Source organism: Sylvia atricapilla, chromosome 16 (genome assembly GCF_009819655.1).
Source record: "Sylvia atricapilla isolate bSylAtr1 chromosome 16, bSylAtr1.pri, whole genome shotgun sequence".
NCBI classification, from domain to species: domain Eukaryota; kingdom Metazoa; phylum Chordata; class Aves; order Passeriformes; family Sylviidae; genus Sylvia; species Sylvia atricapilla.
Genome location: NC_089155.1, coordinates 656,589 through 672,489, shown reverse-complemented (window position 1 = coordinate 672,489; position 15,901 = coordinate 656,589). Strand labels below are relative to the sequence as shown.

Sequence of the window (15,901 nt, the reverse complement as noted above, 5' to 3'; positions counted from 1 at the left end):
ATGTTTTGGCTGCACTCAAGGACTGAAAAGCCTCAGGGTTCAAACAAGGGAAAGGAGAGTTCCCGACAAAACAGCCACTCCAGTGACCTGAGAGCCCTGCCATAGCGTGCCCTCATGGCCTGTCCTGCACACGCTGTTCTCCACAGAGCAAGACTGAGCAGGCTGGCAGCCAAGTACAGACACGGCTCCTAATGAGGGCCTTCACGAGGGTCCAGGCACTCCCTCAGGGACAATTCCACAGCAGCCTTCGGGACACTTTCTCTAGTTTCAGATACAGGTAGCTGGCTTATGTGTAAGGCCTAAGATGGATGCAGCATCCATGCTTTAACTTTCCAATTTTAACTTCCAATTCTATGCAGCTGTAGATATGCCCACTCGGAGTAGAAAGTTTAGGCTTGGAGATCCCTCCTGCACACAGCAAATGCCTGGCTGGGCCCTATTCAGGTGGATCTCAACCACTCCCAGAATAGAAACAAAACAAGACAAATAATACTTACAAGTTTGACTAATCTTATGAAAGCAACTTGTAATAAAAATTCCCTTTTATGAACTCTTAAATAGCTTTCAGCTTTCTTCAAACATCACCTTGCATCATGACAGCACATCAGCAGAAAGGCATAAGCAACTTCTGATCTCCACTTTAATTCCAGCTCTGACAGACCTGCACCACAGGTAAGAATTTACCTTTGAAACATTCACCACTCAAGTTTCTTGGTCAAACTTCAAACTGGAGAGACAAAACAGCAGCTAAAGCTTTGATCTCTTGGAACTAGGTTCGGAAAAGATCACTGCAGTGAAACCTGGATGTCTTAATGAAGAGCACTAAATGGGATACACAAGATTGACTGTCAACACATCCTTGATGTAAATACTAGTGCTAAGGTTTAAAACTTTCGCACATTCACTGTTTCCTTTTCGAGCACTGCTGTCTGATGCACCAAGCGATAGCCTGGCTCAGGTGAGTCCCCTTAAGAGACTGGTTTCATGTTCTTGGTGTTCCCAGAGAAACTGACAAACTTCACCCCGCCCCGAAGCCCTGCAGAGCAGGGGGGATAACCCAGTTCCTGTGTGCACTGCCTGCCCCGGTGATGCTGCAGCACCTGTGCAGACATCAAGCATCTTGCCTGTGTCCCCTTAAGTGCACGTACCCCTCTGCTTTTACTGGCAATTCACAGTGCAAGACTAAGATCAGCACCAAGGAGAGAAGGAGGAGAGAATCAGAACTCAGCTGTCCTCCTAGATGTACCGAAATTTGGGAGGACACCTGGAAGTGCATAACTCACAGCCCTGTGCTCTAAAGAAATCAAGTGGTCTGCAGTCCTGGGGGACCACTAACTCCCGTAGCAATGCTTGTCACCTTCTGTGACAGCAGACTAGCAGCCCACATTGAGCTATGTAAACACTGGGACTACCCTACCTAATGCTGCCCATTTAATTAGAAACTCATGTGGGCAGATGGATCTGAGCACTCACCTCACTATTTTCAGTGCAAATCACAAACACTTTTGCAATGGTGCCTTTTGCGTTCACCAGCCATACCCTGGCAGAGCACAAGTGAAGCTCACGGCTGAGGCCCAGCTCAGAAGTTTTGGGGCTATCGTTTCTTCTTGTTTCTCCAGGAGACAGAAGGCTGGTACTTAATGCACAGATCCGCACCAAAAGGGCCAGCAGTTAATTAATTTTGCAAGACAAATTGAAGTGGACAGAATTTCTAAATGTTTTCTCCTCTCCTGAACTCGCCCATCTGCAAATAGTTTAACTTTTGCCTATTTAAAGGCAGCTTATGTAAAACCCTGGTGTGATTCTGCACCCCACTTCTTTTTCTCATCAGGTAGGAGATCAGGAGAGAAGGGAAAGAAACTCATTTTTCCATGATCTCTTCTGTAGAGACCCAAATTCACCATTCCCAACTCCGGTCCTCACAGAACTTTATCCGACAGCCTGAACTCTAATCGCCTTTCACAGCAAACAGCAATCATACTTAGCACCACTCCCCTCCCTTTTAAATCTGCCCTGATAGAAAACACACTGACAACTTTTCACTGCAGAAATTAAAGTGGATTTTTCTTGAACAAGGCCACCCGCCTGCACAGCCTTAATCCTTCCAACTCACATATGTCCCTGTAACTTGCACTGCTCTGAATCCAATTATGCCGCCTCAATCCATTAAAAAATATCTGAGACTGTTGTGCAGGTTGCACAGAGCAAGAGTATCAGCTGAAGAGGCACAAGCAAGCCCTGCTGCACTGTGGCTCTGCAGGTGTGCGTGAAGTGGGTTATGAGAAACATCAAAGTGTCACAGTGACTTTCACACAGTCCAGTGACTAGTTCACTGCAGACCATCCCCCAGTCTGGGCTCAAACAGCAAGAAAATCCATACAGGAGACAAGAACCGACACAGCTATTTGTAAACGTCTGGTCATTATTAGTTACCCATTAAAAGCTTTTAAAGTTCTCTTGCTCTGGCAGCACGCACAGCTAGGAACACACTCACGGAGCAGCAGGTCTCCCATGCATCATGCCGGAGCAGCAGAATAACCTTGAGCTGAGCTGTGAGAAGTGTCCACAAATCCCAACTGCACACACAGATCAAACATCCAACCGTGCAATGACTGACACACGGAGCTGTGCGCAAAATAAGCTGACAATGTGTGCTCGGACACTGGCTGCATTTCCACAGAGGGACCTGTGGAACTCCCAGCACACTGTACTTTGCCAGATCCCATTGGATTCCACAGACAGACAACCCGCATTTCACAGAAACCAAGTTCTTTCCTTATCACATTTGCTGCCCAGGGTCTCCTTGTCCTTTCCAGGCTGGCACAATGCACAGCAGTTGCACTCCAGCCCTTCCAGGGCCACACTACAGATCCTGGGGCCCTCAGCTGCATCCCGAAGTTACACTGCCACCACTGAAGTGGGACACACGTAGAGAGCTAGATGCAAAAATAGCATGTGGCAGCTCGCCATTTGCACCTTAAAGATGAGTTTCTAGGTTTTCCACGTCTGCCAACAACAGACAAATTCTGCAGATAACCCTCCTCTGAATATCTAGGTACAGATACACATCAGTACTTATCAGAAAGCCAAACAGACTGAATTTGATCAACAGTTACACCTTCCTCCATGCCTTTGAGAACATGTAACTTCATAGCTCCAAATGCCTGTTGGAAGAGCAATTACCAGCAAAGTAATTTGGACCCACTGGAGTCAAGTCTGCCAACTTACACGACTTGGCAATCTGGCTTGTTATCATCCCACATGATTGGAATTTATTTTAGGATTCAATGCCACATGCTGTGGGTTTTTTTTCCTCCCTTTTCTTCTTTTCCTCCCCCAGGTGACAAGCTACAGCCCAGGATTCAGAAGTCCTAATTCCATTCCCATCTCAAAGACATTTCCTTTACACCCCGGGGTCAAGGTCTTTGCAGAATAAGTAATATCAGTCCTATCAACAGCATCCTGCAAACAATCCTCCTTTTTAAGCCTCTCAATTATGACTGGAGTAGAAATTAAGAGATACATTTATTGACTGCTCACAACCAATTGTAACATCCCCACCCTCCTGCAAGACACACCAAACCCGGGTTGCACCTGCAGTAAAATCCCGAGGGATTCAGCCTCGACTCCTGCACAGGGCAGGCAGCTCGGGGCTGGGCTGCCCCTCCAGGCACCTTCAGCCAGGACCTGTTCTCCCAGGCTAAAAAAAGAGACTTTTCAGAGCCAGCTCTGGCCGGGAGGTGCCAGCTCGCTGCGCTGCGAAATGTCAGCCTTCAGCTCCGTGCCTCGCCCAGACAATTCCCTTTTCTTCTCCAGGGGAGGAAGAACCCGAACGCCTCTCCTAAGAAAGGGCCCGCGTCCCCCTGCGGGGAACGCATTTAGCGAAACACCGCTTCCTTCCCTGCGGCACCCAGGGACTCCTCAACGGCCCGAAGCACCGGGCCGGGCACCGGCCTGACCCCGCGCGGCCCCTGCGGCCGGGCCCACCCCGCCCGGCTCCCCGCGGCGCAGGCGGCATGCGGGGGAGGAGGAGGAGGATGGAGCGGCCCCCGCAGCCCAGCCCAGAGCCGAGCGGGGCGGCCCCGGCGCTCCCACGGAGGCCCGGGACGCGCGTGGGAAGCGGAAGGGGCGGCGGGCCCGGCAAGCGGCGGAGCAGCGGCAGCAGCGAGGAAGGGAGGGGGCGGCACCCCCGCCCGCAGCCATGCAGGGCCCGGCTCGGCCCCCCGCTCGCGCGGTCACTCACATTGCCTGAGGAGCTCCAGACACAAAGCCATGGGAGACACAAAGAGGGGCGGAGGGGATCGGAGAGACGGGGGGGGCCGCGGGGCGAGGGCGCTCGGCCCGGCCCGGGTCCCGCGGAGGGGAGGAAGAGGAGGACGAGCCGCCGGCGGGGCCGCTCGCGGTCCGGGGCCGCTCCGGCTGCTCGTGCGGCCGCCGCTGGAGAAGGGAGGAGACGCGCGGAGCCGCCGCCGCACTCACCGCGCCCGCCCGCCGCTCCGGCCGCGCGCCCGGGCGGGGCCGCGCATTAAACGGCCGCCCCGCCCCGGCCCCGCCCCGATCCTCGCACCGCCCCGGCCCCGCCCCGCCCCGGCCCCGCCCCGATCCTCGCACCGCCCCGGTCCCGCCCCGCCCCGGGCCCCGCCCCGATCCCCGCCCCGCCGCGCTCCCACGGCCGCGCGGGTCTCTCGGCCCCGCCGGACACGCGGCGGTGGCGCTCGGCGCGGCGGGACCCTCGGGACCCCCGGCAGTGCCGACAGGGGACACGGGCGGGGGCAGCCGCTGCCTCACGCCGCTGAACAAAGCGGGTGCCTCTCCCACCCCACGCGGGAGCTTTGTCTCCTTGTCGCGGCAGCTGCGGTGACATCTTCCACAGCGCGGCCGCGGTCCCACCCACGCGTAAACGTGGCTTCGGCTGAAAGAGCCCTCCCGTTTCCCGCCGCTCCATCCCCGAAGCGGGCGCGGTGGGACCCCCGTGGGCGACGGGTGCAGGGGCACAGCGCTGCCGCCGTGCACCTCCTGCAGCATCGCCGAGAGGAACCCTCCGGTGCAGAGGGAAACACATGGAAAAGGAATAAGTGGGACGAGGTGATTTTCCTTGTGGGTATTTCCTCCAGTCCCAGATTTGCTGGTGGAGTCCTGCCCTGCTGAGCACGGGGAGAGGGAGCGGAGCCTCAAGCGGGTGCGGGCAGTGTGTTGGGTCTCCGCTTCGTGCCTCCCCTGGGGCTGCCAGAGCAGGGCTGATGGAGTAGAGAGGTGCGGAGGGGAGCAGGGCTGGCACAGCACGCGGGCTGCGGGGAGAACCTGCTGGGGAGAGCCAGCCGGGTCTGCACCCTGGGACAGCCCCGCTGGGTGCTGCAGGAGCATCCGCCTCTTTCGCTCAGATCCTGCACCGACACACGGAGCTGAGCACAAGGCTCCCCTGGACGGGGCTGCGGACAGCTCTGCGAGGCCGGAGTCACTTTGTGTGGTGTCTGACCGAGAGGGGCAGCCCGCCAGCCCAGCGCGGTGTGGGCATTGCTGGTGCCTGGACCTGGGCAGGGCTGTGGCTGTGCCAGCAGCGGTGCTGCCGCACGGCCTCTGCCAGCAGAACGTATGCTGCCCCGGCCCCTCGCTGCTACCATCACTCCTTGATGCTGTGATTTATTGGTGGCTCGCTGGGCTCCTAGCCCTCGGAGAAGGGCTGGTCTGCGGCAAGGACCGATCAAAGCGCCGTGAGAAACAGCGCTCTGAGCTCAAGTGCTGCCGGCTCCGCAGGCAGAATTGAGCTGCCGCCGCCCACGACATTCAGCGACCGAATCGCTGCGGATTTGCTGCTTCTGCTCTTGGAAGCAGCAGCACAATGGGGCTGAAGGAGGATTTGGTCACAGAGCCTGCCCTGAGCCTTGGGACCTTCAGCCTAGGGCCTACCCACTCCGCTTCCTACCAAGGAAAAAAGGCAACTTGTTTTCAGCTCAGGGTCTCCCGGGTAGCTCTGAATTTCCAGTCTCTTCCTGAACCGTCAGAAATAGCCAGGTCGTGGCTCAGTAGATGGAAAAGATAATGGGAGAGCGTGAAGGAGAAGAAAAGCAACCCAAACCAAAACGTACACAAAGAAACCCTCATTTGCCTGCACTGTCTGACATCCTGAAAATGCTCCAGGCTGTTTGCAGAGCCTCATTCAACCCCACCCAGCCCTGGTCTCCTGGCACATGTATATCTGTCTCAGCTAAGACAATGTGGTTGCTGCAGGGCTGCCCCAGCGATGGCACGAGCCCTGTGGCCACGGGGAGCCACAGAGGGGATGAGCGTCACCGACAAGAGGGGACACAAAGGGGCACCTGTGACTGTCTGGTGTCAGGGCAGCTCTATGCTCACCTGGGTCACAAGGATGGCCAGCATGTGGGGATGCCACCAGGCCCCTTGACCTGAGGAGAGACCTCGGGTATCTGTGTACCTGGCACATTGCCCTCCAGCCAGTTCTCCTCACGGGCAGAGCACAGCACCCTGCACGGACTCCTGGTGCTGCCCTCCCAGAAGCTCTGAGTGAGCTAAGGCACCCCTTGGTGCTTTGGCTTCTCATCTTCCACGAGAACAGCACCAACTCCCTTTCCTGCTATCAAAGCTGATAAAAAGCAAGCAACAAGAAGGACTTACTGTTCTGACCATATCAGCAAAGGGAAATGCTGGCAGCTGCCTTTGTTTCTGCTCCTTTGTAGATGGTCCCTGCTGGGAGAAGGCAGGCTTGGCCAGGACCTTGGAGCCGTGCTCACCTCCCCTGTGCCTGTTTGTGCCAGCACAGCATCACACAGTGTGGCTGCAGCTCCCCCCTTCCCGGGGACCTGGGCATTTCTGTGGGCTCAAACCCATTGTAGCTGGTTTTGTGTGCCAAAAATGTGCTTGCAGCAGGCAGCAAGCTCACAGCCTGGGTGCTGCCCGTGGGAGCGCTGAAATCTGGCAGCAAAGAGCACCAGGCACATAAAGACGGAGATGGTTTGGGTTTGGGGGTGGAGCCAAGAGCGGGGCTGTGGCCATGGCACGGCTTCCTGGGGAAAAGGGAGCGCTGGCTGGGCACAGGGCGGTGGTGGAGTTTCCAGAATAACAAGGGAAAGATCAGAGGTTAAAAATGAACTGGCAAATGTGGACAGAAACAGCTGTCATGAATTTCCTTTTGTCAGACAGACACATGAATACATCGCAGAACGTGTGTATGTGCCCTTTTTTCCTCTGCAAACACTGACGGAGCATGCAACAGAAATCTTTCCCTGGCACACACATACACACACATGCTCTCCCTCTAATCCCTTTCCTGCTTGTATGTCAGAGAAAGCTATTTCTGGAACGTGAAATCTAGGTCAAAAAGAAGGAGAAAATCTGAAGGGAATGATAAAAGCCTCCCAAAGGCTGTGTGGGGTCAGCTCAGGCTGATGGGATTAGCAAGGGGCTGCAGTGGTGCTTCACCCCTGGCTGAGTGATGGCTCTTGGCCTGGTGTGAGCTCCTTGTGCCTTCCCATCGCTGCTGCTTCTCTACACAGGAGAGAAGACCATGACAGCTGAGAGGAGTGCAACAGCAATCACCTGCCTACACAGAGACCAGGATCACAGCACAGAGAAGGAGAAGGAGGAGGAAGATACACGACTTTCCCAGAAGCCACATGACTTTCTCAGAAGCTGTGGAAACTCGTCCCACAGTGAGCCAGCCCTTTGGGGAGTGGGCCAGCACAATGAGGGGTGCAGGCACTTTGTCCTTCCTCCTAAGCACAGCGCTGCTGCCCCTGCAAGAGCATCAGTGCCAGGGGATTGGGCTGGCATGTGCCTTCTCCTGGAGCATGGCAGAGTCCCCAGCACAGCCATTGGCCTGGAAGCCAGCTCTCTAATTTAGTCATGAACAGGGAAACAAAAGCAATACAAAGAAGACAGGAAGCAGGTGAGAGACAGGGCAGCTGTTCTGTCCCAACCTTTGGGAGTATTTCTCCCAGATAATGCTCTCCTGGCCAGCTTGGGCTTGGCAAAGTTCTGGTATATGGATGGGCACGAGATGTGTGCAGCCCTGGCCTCCCTGCAAGAGATCTGGACATAGGATAAGGAGCTGGATATCTGAGCTTTTTGGGAACAGGCTGCTGAATCCTAAGGCAGGATGTTCTGAGCAAGAGTGGTGTTACCAAATGGTACAAGGAAAACTGGGAAGAACTCGAGTAGAATTGCCTTGATGTGAGCTCTCCCTGCTGCATTTGCTTGCTCACCTCTGCTTTCCTGTTTCCCCTGGACATCAAACATTCCACTCTGCATTGCAAACAGTCTATTAAACAAGCAATTCCCAGAGCTGCCTCTAATAAGCAAGAGACGAGGCTGGGGAGCCCTTTGTGGTGCTCGGGAGCCGGCGGCTGTCACCACACGCCTGGCAATTAGAGGAATAGGTTCCACTGGGGCTTTTGAGTCTCCGGCTGTGCAAGGCACAAAGGTTTGTTTAAGGCTGATCAAGGGCAGCTCATCATCTGTCTCACTGGCTGTCAAATGGGACATAATTGCCTTGTAATGCGCCGGTGACACAGGCATTAGTGGGAGGAACTGGCTGGCAGGGGTGTGACAGCTGTCAGGGCTCCCCCCGCCGTGCTCCCCACACACCCCGCATGGAGTGTGCTGCCCCTCCTCCTGCCCTCTGACAGTGCCTGAATCCCTCTGCTTTAGCATCCAACCTCCATATGGCCCTCAAGGAACAAGAAGCCTGTGTTGGCTGCAGAACTGCTGCTGTTGGTGCCTTTTTAGGATGTGTCCCTACACAGACAAAAGTGTGGTGGTCTCCATTCCTCTGGGCTGGTGCATGGATGCTGGATGAAGAAAGGCATCCCTGGGATGTGTCTGGGTGAGGGCTCTTCATGGTGTCATCCCAGAGCCCCGCGTGGAATGGTCACCACGAGTGACCATTACACCTGCAGGTTACAGAGCACCCACTTCTCCCTGTGTGTCCAGACTGATGCCACCAAGCTGCCACCTGCTGCTCGGGAGGCTCCTCTCCTACACCACCAGCCATTAGAGCCTCATGCACAGAAAAGGCCCTGAGGGTGCTGGTTGACAGCATCTGACCAAGAACCAGATGGGCAAGAGGCCAATGATACCTGGCCTGTATCAGCCATGGTGTGACAGCACGACCAGAGAGGGCAGTGACTGTCCCCTGTGCTGGGCACTGGTGAGGTACCTCAAGTGTTTGTGTCCATTTTCGGGCCCCTTGTGACAAGAAAGACACTGAGGGGCTGGAGCATGTCCAGGGAATGAAAGAGATCTGGGGAAGGGGCTGGAGAATCAGGAACAGCTGAGGGAGCCAGAGGGGCCTCAGCCTGCAGAAAAGGAGGCTCAGGGGGACATCACTCTCTACAACTCCCCGACAGGAGGGTGCAGCCAGATGAAGATTGGGCTCTTCTCCCAGGTAACAAGTGGCAGGATGAGAGGAAATGGCCTCAAGTTGCACCAGGGGAGGTTTAGATTGGATGTTAGGGAAAACTCTTCATGGAAAGGGTGCTCAGGCACTGGCATAGGCTGCCCAGGGCAGTGGTGGAGTCACCATCCCTGGGAAGTGTTCAAAAAACTTGTGGATGTGGCACTTGGGGACATGAGTTAGTGGTGGCCTTGGCAGTGCTGGGTTAATGGTTGGACTCAATGATCCTAGAGGGCTTTTCCAACCAAAACAGTTCCATGATTTCCAGGGGAACTGAGCCCAGATGGCTGATCAGAGGTGTGAGTCCTGTCCAGATGTGTCTCCTGCTTCCTACATCCTGCACAACCACAGATGCTCCTCTCTGCTCCCCAACCCCCTACCAAAACTCTTTTTCTCCCCAGGCCCCAGCAGCCAATATGAAGGGCTTGGGGATGCTCTGGGAACCAGCAGAACTGTGCTGGGTTGTGTCAGAGAGAGATGGCACCCAGGCATTTTGGAAGTGCCTTCTGTGCTGTGCCTGCTGCTGGTGCCTGGTGTCAGCCTGGACTTGTGGCAACACAAAGCTCAGCAATGCTGAGCCAGCAAGGAGAGGGCTTGGGAAGAGGGGCAGCCAGGTGGGAGGAGTGTGGGACAGAAGAGGATGACAGAGGCAGAGAGGGTGACAGGAAGGAGGGACAGGGCTGAGCAAACAGCCCATCTCTCCCAGGGGATGTCTTCTAGGTCCTTCCTCATCCTGTGGACCTTGACTGGGATGCCTCTGCAGCTCAGATCATTGAAGGGAGATATTTGGCCATGCCCATATCTCTGGGGATGAAGGCCTGGAGCCAGGTAGGAAGGCTGTGGGTGCCTCCTCCCCACTCTGCCCAGAGCTGTGATGTTGCTGTCTCCCACTGACAGCCCACCCCAGTGCTCTGGCAGCTCTGCCCACAGCAGGAGAGCTGAGGCTGCTCTGAACCCCGCTCGGTGCCAGAGCTGGTGCTGAGAGGTACCGTCCTACTGGGCCTGGCCCTGGCATTCCCATGGGGATGGGACATGCTGCCTCCACAGACAATCCTGGGGAGGTTCTAGGTTCCTCCTGCCTGCTCTGGCATCTGCCTTGCACCATGTACAGGCACCACCTTGCACCATGTTCAGGAATGCCAAGGGATCACCTTTGCTAACCAGTTCCCAAAATTATCCCCAGAATGGGACCCCTCAGCTCAGACCTTGTGCTACACCTGAGTCCCATCTGGAGCACTGGGGCTGGCCAGAGCTGGGAAGGGCACAGGCTGCCTTGGAGAAAATGATGCAAAGTGATGCAGATCAAGTGATTTGGAGCATCATGGAAATGCTACCATGGCTCAGCATAGGGATGCTGGGCTCTGGGGCTTGGGGAGGCTTCTTAGTGCCTTGAAACTCAGTGCAAGTCCTGTTTGTACCCCACAGCCAGGGATGTTGGGGCCTCTCTATGGGTCATCATCACAGGGGCACAGAATGGTTTGGGTTGAAAGGACCTTAAAGCTCATCCAGCCTCACCCCTGCCCTAAGCAGGGATACCTTCCACTATCTCAGGCTGCTCCAAGACCTGTGCAACCTGGCCTTGGACACTTCCAGGGATGGGGCAGCCACAACTGCTCCGGGCAGCCTGTGCAAGTACCTCACTAACCTCTAAGATCTTCCTGGAGCCTCCTCTTGTCCAGGTTGAACATTCCCACCTCTCTCAGCCTGTCTCCAGAGCAGAGGGGCTCCAAGGCCTTGGAGCATCTCTGTGGTATCCTCTGGAGTTGCTCCAGCAGTTCCATATCTTTCTTGTGTTAAGGGCCCCAGACCTGGAGGCAGTTCTGCAGGAGGTGTCTCATGAGATCAGAGTAGAGCAGGGAGAGTTTCCTCCCTTGACCTGCTGGTCACACCTCCTTTGACCCAGGGCCCGTCTGCCATTCCAGCACCCACATCCAGCTGCTGCCCATCCTCAGGCACAGAGCAAGCCCCCACACACCCCCAAAAGTCATGGACAGCCATGGCTGGGGATGCAGGTACCCGAGCCCAGAGCCTTGCATGCTCCACAGCCCCCAGGCAGTGACAGCAGTGTCCCATGTCCCCCAGCCTCGCTCCCGTCCGCTGCACACCGCTGCACTCACTGCTGTTGGTGGGCAAGGTCCTGCTGCCGCTGAGGCTGCCCGTGGGCGGCGGGGAGATGGAGCGGACGGAGCCCGTGTCGTCCTCCTGGGAGCAGCCTGCCTGGATGGCACGGAGGTAGCTGTGGCTCCGGGATCGGAAGTAGCTGGGCAGAGGCAGGTCCAGCACCTCTGCAGCCGCCGACTCTGCCTCGCTGTAGGTGGAGTCGCAGACGGGCTCGTACTGCTCCCCCAGCTCCGGCTCAGGTGCCTGCACGGAGACAGGGGCAGCCCCAGTCAGCCTCTGCCTGCAGCCGCCCTTCCCTTCCCTCCTCCTCCTCGACCTCCGGCCACTCCTGCGTGGTCCTGCTCACGGCAGGGGGGACGGGAGGTGCAGTGGTCAGTGCTCAGACATCAGTAGTGGTCAGTGCTGCTGGGGCACAGGGTGCTCGTGGCTCTCTGCTGAGAGAGGGAAGAGGGGCCCCTGCTTGTGGAGTGGGAGACACTTACCAGCAAAGTGCTTGTTAAACACCCCCATTCCTGCTGCTGAGAGCACGTGTGGCCAAAATTACAGTCCAGCCTCTGCCAGGGCCCCTGTCCCAGCACAGCTGGGGCACCCCAGCCTCAGTGTGAGACCCCTCCAGGGCAGGCTTGCTCCTCGGGGGACAACATGGGGAGACAGCAGGGGAGAGGTGTGGGCTGGGAACAGCCCCCACGCTTGCCTAGGGTGGGTCTTGGAATCCACCCCAGCCCCATTCCCTGGTGAGGACCAGGAGAGGGCTCGGCTGTGGCCAGGGGTGAGCCAGGCAGAAGCAGCTCTCCCACTGCCTCTACCTTCCCACCCCTTGTCCACAGTCCTGCCTTGCTCTCCCATGGCAGGTGCTGGGCAAACTTGGTCTTGGAAGAGGCTCAGCCAGGTCAAATCAGACCCAGCCCAGAGCAGACCGTTCTGAAATATAGATGAGAGATGGTGAGACTAGCCCTGTTGCCCACATCCATCTCCCCTGGCCCTTTTGTTCTCCTGGCATACAAGGACATTGTTTCTGCCCAGCATTGGCATCTGAGCTCCACTAGGTTTGGCTTAAGAAGTTCATCTGCTTTCCCCCTAAAACTGATGGTTCCTAAGCCCCTGCTGGGCCCAGGACTCAAGCTCTCCAGCTGCCTTGCAGTGCCTGGGTCAGGAGTGCTGTCTCCTCCTCCTCTTTTCCTTCTCCTGCTGCTGGCCTGGGCATGGGCTGACCCCAGAGCCTGCCTCACACCCTGCCATGGGTGTCCAGGCTGGCCCCAGAAAGCTCTGTGAGGAAGGATGAGAGAAACACCAGCGGGACAATACCTGCTCTCCATGGGTAAATATCTGAGGGATAAGTGAGGGGGGTCCAAAGATCTGGAAGAAAGAGTTGGAGAAGGTTAAATCCCCAGAAGCCCCTCACACAGACAGCCACTGCACAGGGACTGAGGACAAGGGGAGTGGGGAGCCTGTCCCCTGGGGCCACTGCTGCTGCTACTTCAGTACAAACTGCAGAGCTCATAAGATACCACGTGAGGCCACACACGCCCCTCAGACAGTGGCACGGACACAGCAAAGCTCCACAGGACACCTCAACCACGGGAGAAGCTGCTGAGCATTCAGCCTGCTGTGTGCACCACATCCATGTATACCCACAGCGGACACTGGGAACACACCGTGCTGGGACACCCCTCTGCACACAGGGGCAGCTGGACAAGGTGGCCCTGGCTCCCACTGAGCACCTCTGGGTAGCCCCAGCACTGGCCAGCACCTCCCAGCCCACAGAGCCAGGGGCGTGGGCAGCCCGAGTGCTCCGTGTGGGGGGAGCTGTCCTTCAGCTCTCGGGGCTGGGCTGCCCACCTCGCTGCTGTCTCCCCGAGCCAGAAGAAGCCATACAGAAGCTGTTCTGCCTCCCCAGCAGAGCAAAGCCACGGCACACACTCGGCATATAGACAGACCCCCGACAGACACTGCGCTGCCCGTGGCGGCGTGGCTGCCTCCTCCTCTTCTCCAGCCTCGGGGCTCTGCCTGGCCCCACCTGCCCAGGACGATCCCTCTCGGGAAGAATCCAGCTGCAAAGTGTACCTGAGGGAAGAGGCTTGGCTCTGGGAATGGGCCCGGCCCTCTTGCATTGGGCACAGCTCATGGTGGGGCTTAGCGTTGGGGTCACCAGCTCTGTCCCCCTTGGTGTGACAGAGGGTGCGACACACCCACCTGGTGATCCCCGGACTGCCAGGGATCTGCACGGTGGAGCTGGGTGGGGACAAAACCAGGCAGAGGGGACTTGTCTGTCAGAGGTGGGGGTGTTTCCATGTAGAAAGACACTGGGGTCTGGCTGAACACACAAGGAAGGTGTTGGAGGTCACACAAAAGTGAGAGCAGGGCAGGAACTGCCTCTGGCATTGGGATGGATGAGACCAGTATGCACTGGCAGATGAACCAGCTCCATCCTGGATCAACAGAAATGCAGTTTGTGGGAGGCCTCTCAATCTCAACTAGCTGCAGCTGAACTCTGGTTTTCAGGGGACAGTGGCAGAGTGCATGTGATGGCACCAGCCCCTGTGTGAGTGGGTGCTATGGCAGTTGATGTGCCCACGGCAATCTCCGTGCCACCAGTCTGGCTCTGGGCAGGCTGCCTGCACAGCTCCTGGCACATCATGGGCTGCTCAGACCCTTCAGCTCTAAGACCCTCCTGATATCTGCACGGGGGTGCTGCACTCAGCTCCTGGAAGCAGCTCTAGACACAGATAGAGCAGAGACCCACGGCCTTCTGCAGAGACTTCAGCACAGACTGACATGCAAAGGACGAGGACACGATGGTCCTGACCCTGCTGTGCACTGAGACACCCAGCACACTGCTGCCGCTGCTGCTGCTGCACAAGGGACAGGACTGACCACAGGGAACAGGAATGCCCAGCAATGCCCCTGCTCCCCTGAGCTTCCCTCCAAGGGCTCTGAGCACTCTGGGACAGCAGGAGACTACAGCCAAGGGGCTCAGAACCCCCCACACCTGGATGGGAACACAGGCAGGACATGCCCTTTTCCCCCTCTGCACCCCAGGGCTCCTGATGCCCACCCCGCTGCTCTGCACCCCCTGCACACACAGAGCAGCTGTGTGTGTGCTCCCCATGCAGACACACGGACAGATGGAACAGAGGCCCAGGGTGGCAGGGCTCGCTGGGCAAAGCTGTGGAGCCATCGCTGCCCTGCAGTGAAAGGGCTGAGATGAGCACACGAGACCTCTGCAAAGGTTCAACCTGGCAAGATTATCTCTCAACCTGGGGGGCAGCTCCAGAGCAATCCCAAAACCATAGTGTGGGAAGTTAGACCCATTTGGCATCAACTGCATCCCAAATGTTGAGGTTGGGGCATGAGCCCACCTTGTGGCAAGGGGTTTGCCACCCTCTGCCAGCATCTCATTGACATCTTGGGCTTTGCCATGGGGCTCAGGAATATCCAAAAGAGACAACCCCAGCTGGCTGGCAGGACAGCCTCCCCAACTACAGGCACCTTGTTCCTGGGTCCAGTCTGCTGTGTGAGGGGTGAGTCCTGAGCTGAGCAGGGTGACTGTCCCTGGCAACCCTGCGGGGTCCCAGGCTGGACACCACCAGGAGAGGTTGGCACTGATGCTGGACCCACCCAGTGGACATGAAGGGCTTTCAGCAAGGTTGAACAGCCTTGTAGATGGTTCTAGGGGGTGACACAGTGACACCCTGCACCCAGAGCAGCCCTGAGCGTCCCCCAGCACTGTGGGACACCGTCTGGGTTACCATACCTGTGGCAGAGGGATTTTGGCTGCTCCAGCAGTGTGAGAGGAGGCAAAGCTGAAGGAAGGAGGTCTAATAGGAATCCTGATTAAAGAGCTGGCCATGACACTTTGCTAAAGCTGCCAGGGAACAGCCTGTGCACTTCCTGGAGCACAGCCAGTGCCTTGTTTTGAAGAGAAAAGAAGATGCTCCCTCTCCCCTGAGCTGGCCTCCTCCCTCACTGGCTGTGCCAGCACAGTGGGTCAGCACTTCAGCACCTCACCTGGTTGATGCAGCTGGACTCATTGACACTGTCAGAGATCTGGTTGTATTCTTCCTCCCAGGTCGGGAACTTCGGAGGTAGGAGGATCTCAACAGAATCCAGGCGGTCCAGGCTCCTGCCAGCAGAGAGAGGGTGTGAGGGTGTCCCCATGGCAGGGGCAGTGCTGGGGCAGCGCTGGAGCAGAGCCAGACCACCCCTGCCCACGACCAGGCCACTCCAGCCCACTCCCCTCTGCCAGGCACAGCACCAGGCACAGGCAGGTGTGGCAGCCTGAGCTGATGCTGGGCAGTGTCCCCTGCTTGTTCCTGGAGAAGGCAGCACTTCCTCACCCTGCTGGCCCCTGGCTGGGGCACGGCACACAGG

The 15,901-nt window shown here is 57.2% G+C and overlaps 1 protein-coding gene across 3 annotated transcripts in view; it reads right to left on the bottom strand.

The window, feature by feature from the left end:
• The window catches only part of DLGAP4 (DLG associated protein 4), a 60,612-nt gene that overhangs the window by 34,915 nt on the left and 9,796 nt on the right, over nt 1–15,901 (bottom strand). For 2 of the 3 annotated variants that reach the window (XM_066330475.1, XM_066330476.1), the window contains 3 exons: nt 15,539–15,653; nt 12,836–12,886; nt 11,527–11,773 (listed from right to left, as the gene is read on the bottom strand). In XM_066330475.1, coding sequence (XP_066186572.1) covers nt 11,527–11,773; nt 12,836–12,886; nt 15,539–15,653 — 413 coding nt within the window. Of the gene's footprint in view, nt 1–4,243; nt 4,471–11,526; nt 11,774–12,835; nt 12,887–15,538; nt 15,654–15,901 lie in introns of those variants that run through there. The other variant, XM_066330477.1, reaches the window with a different exon arrangement.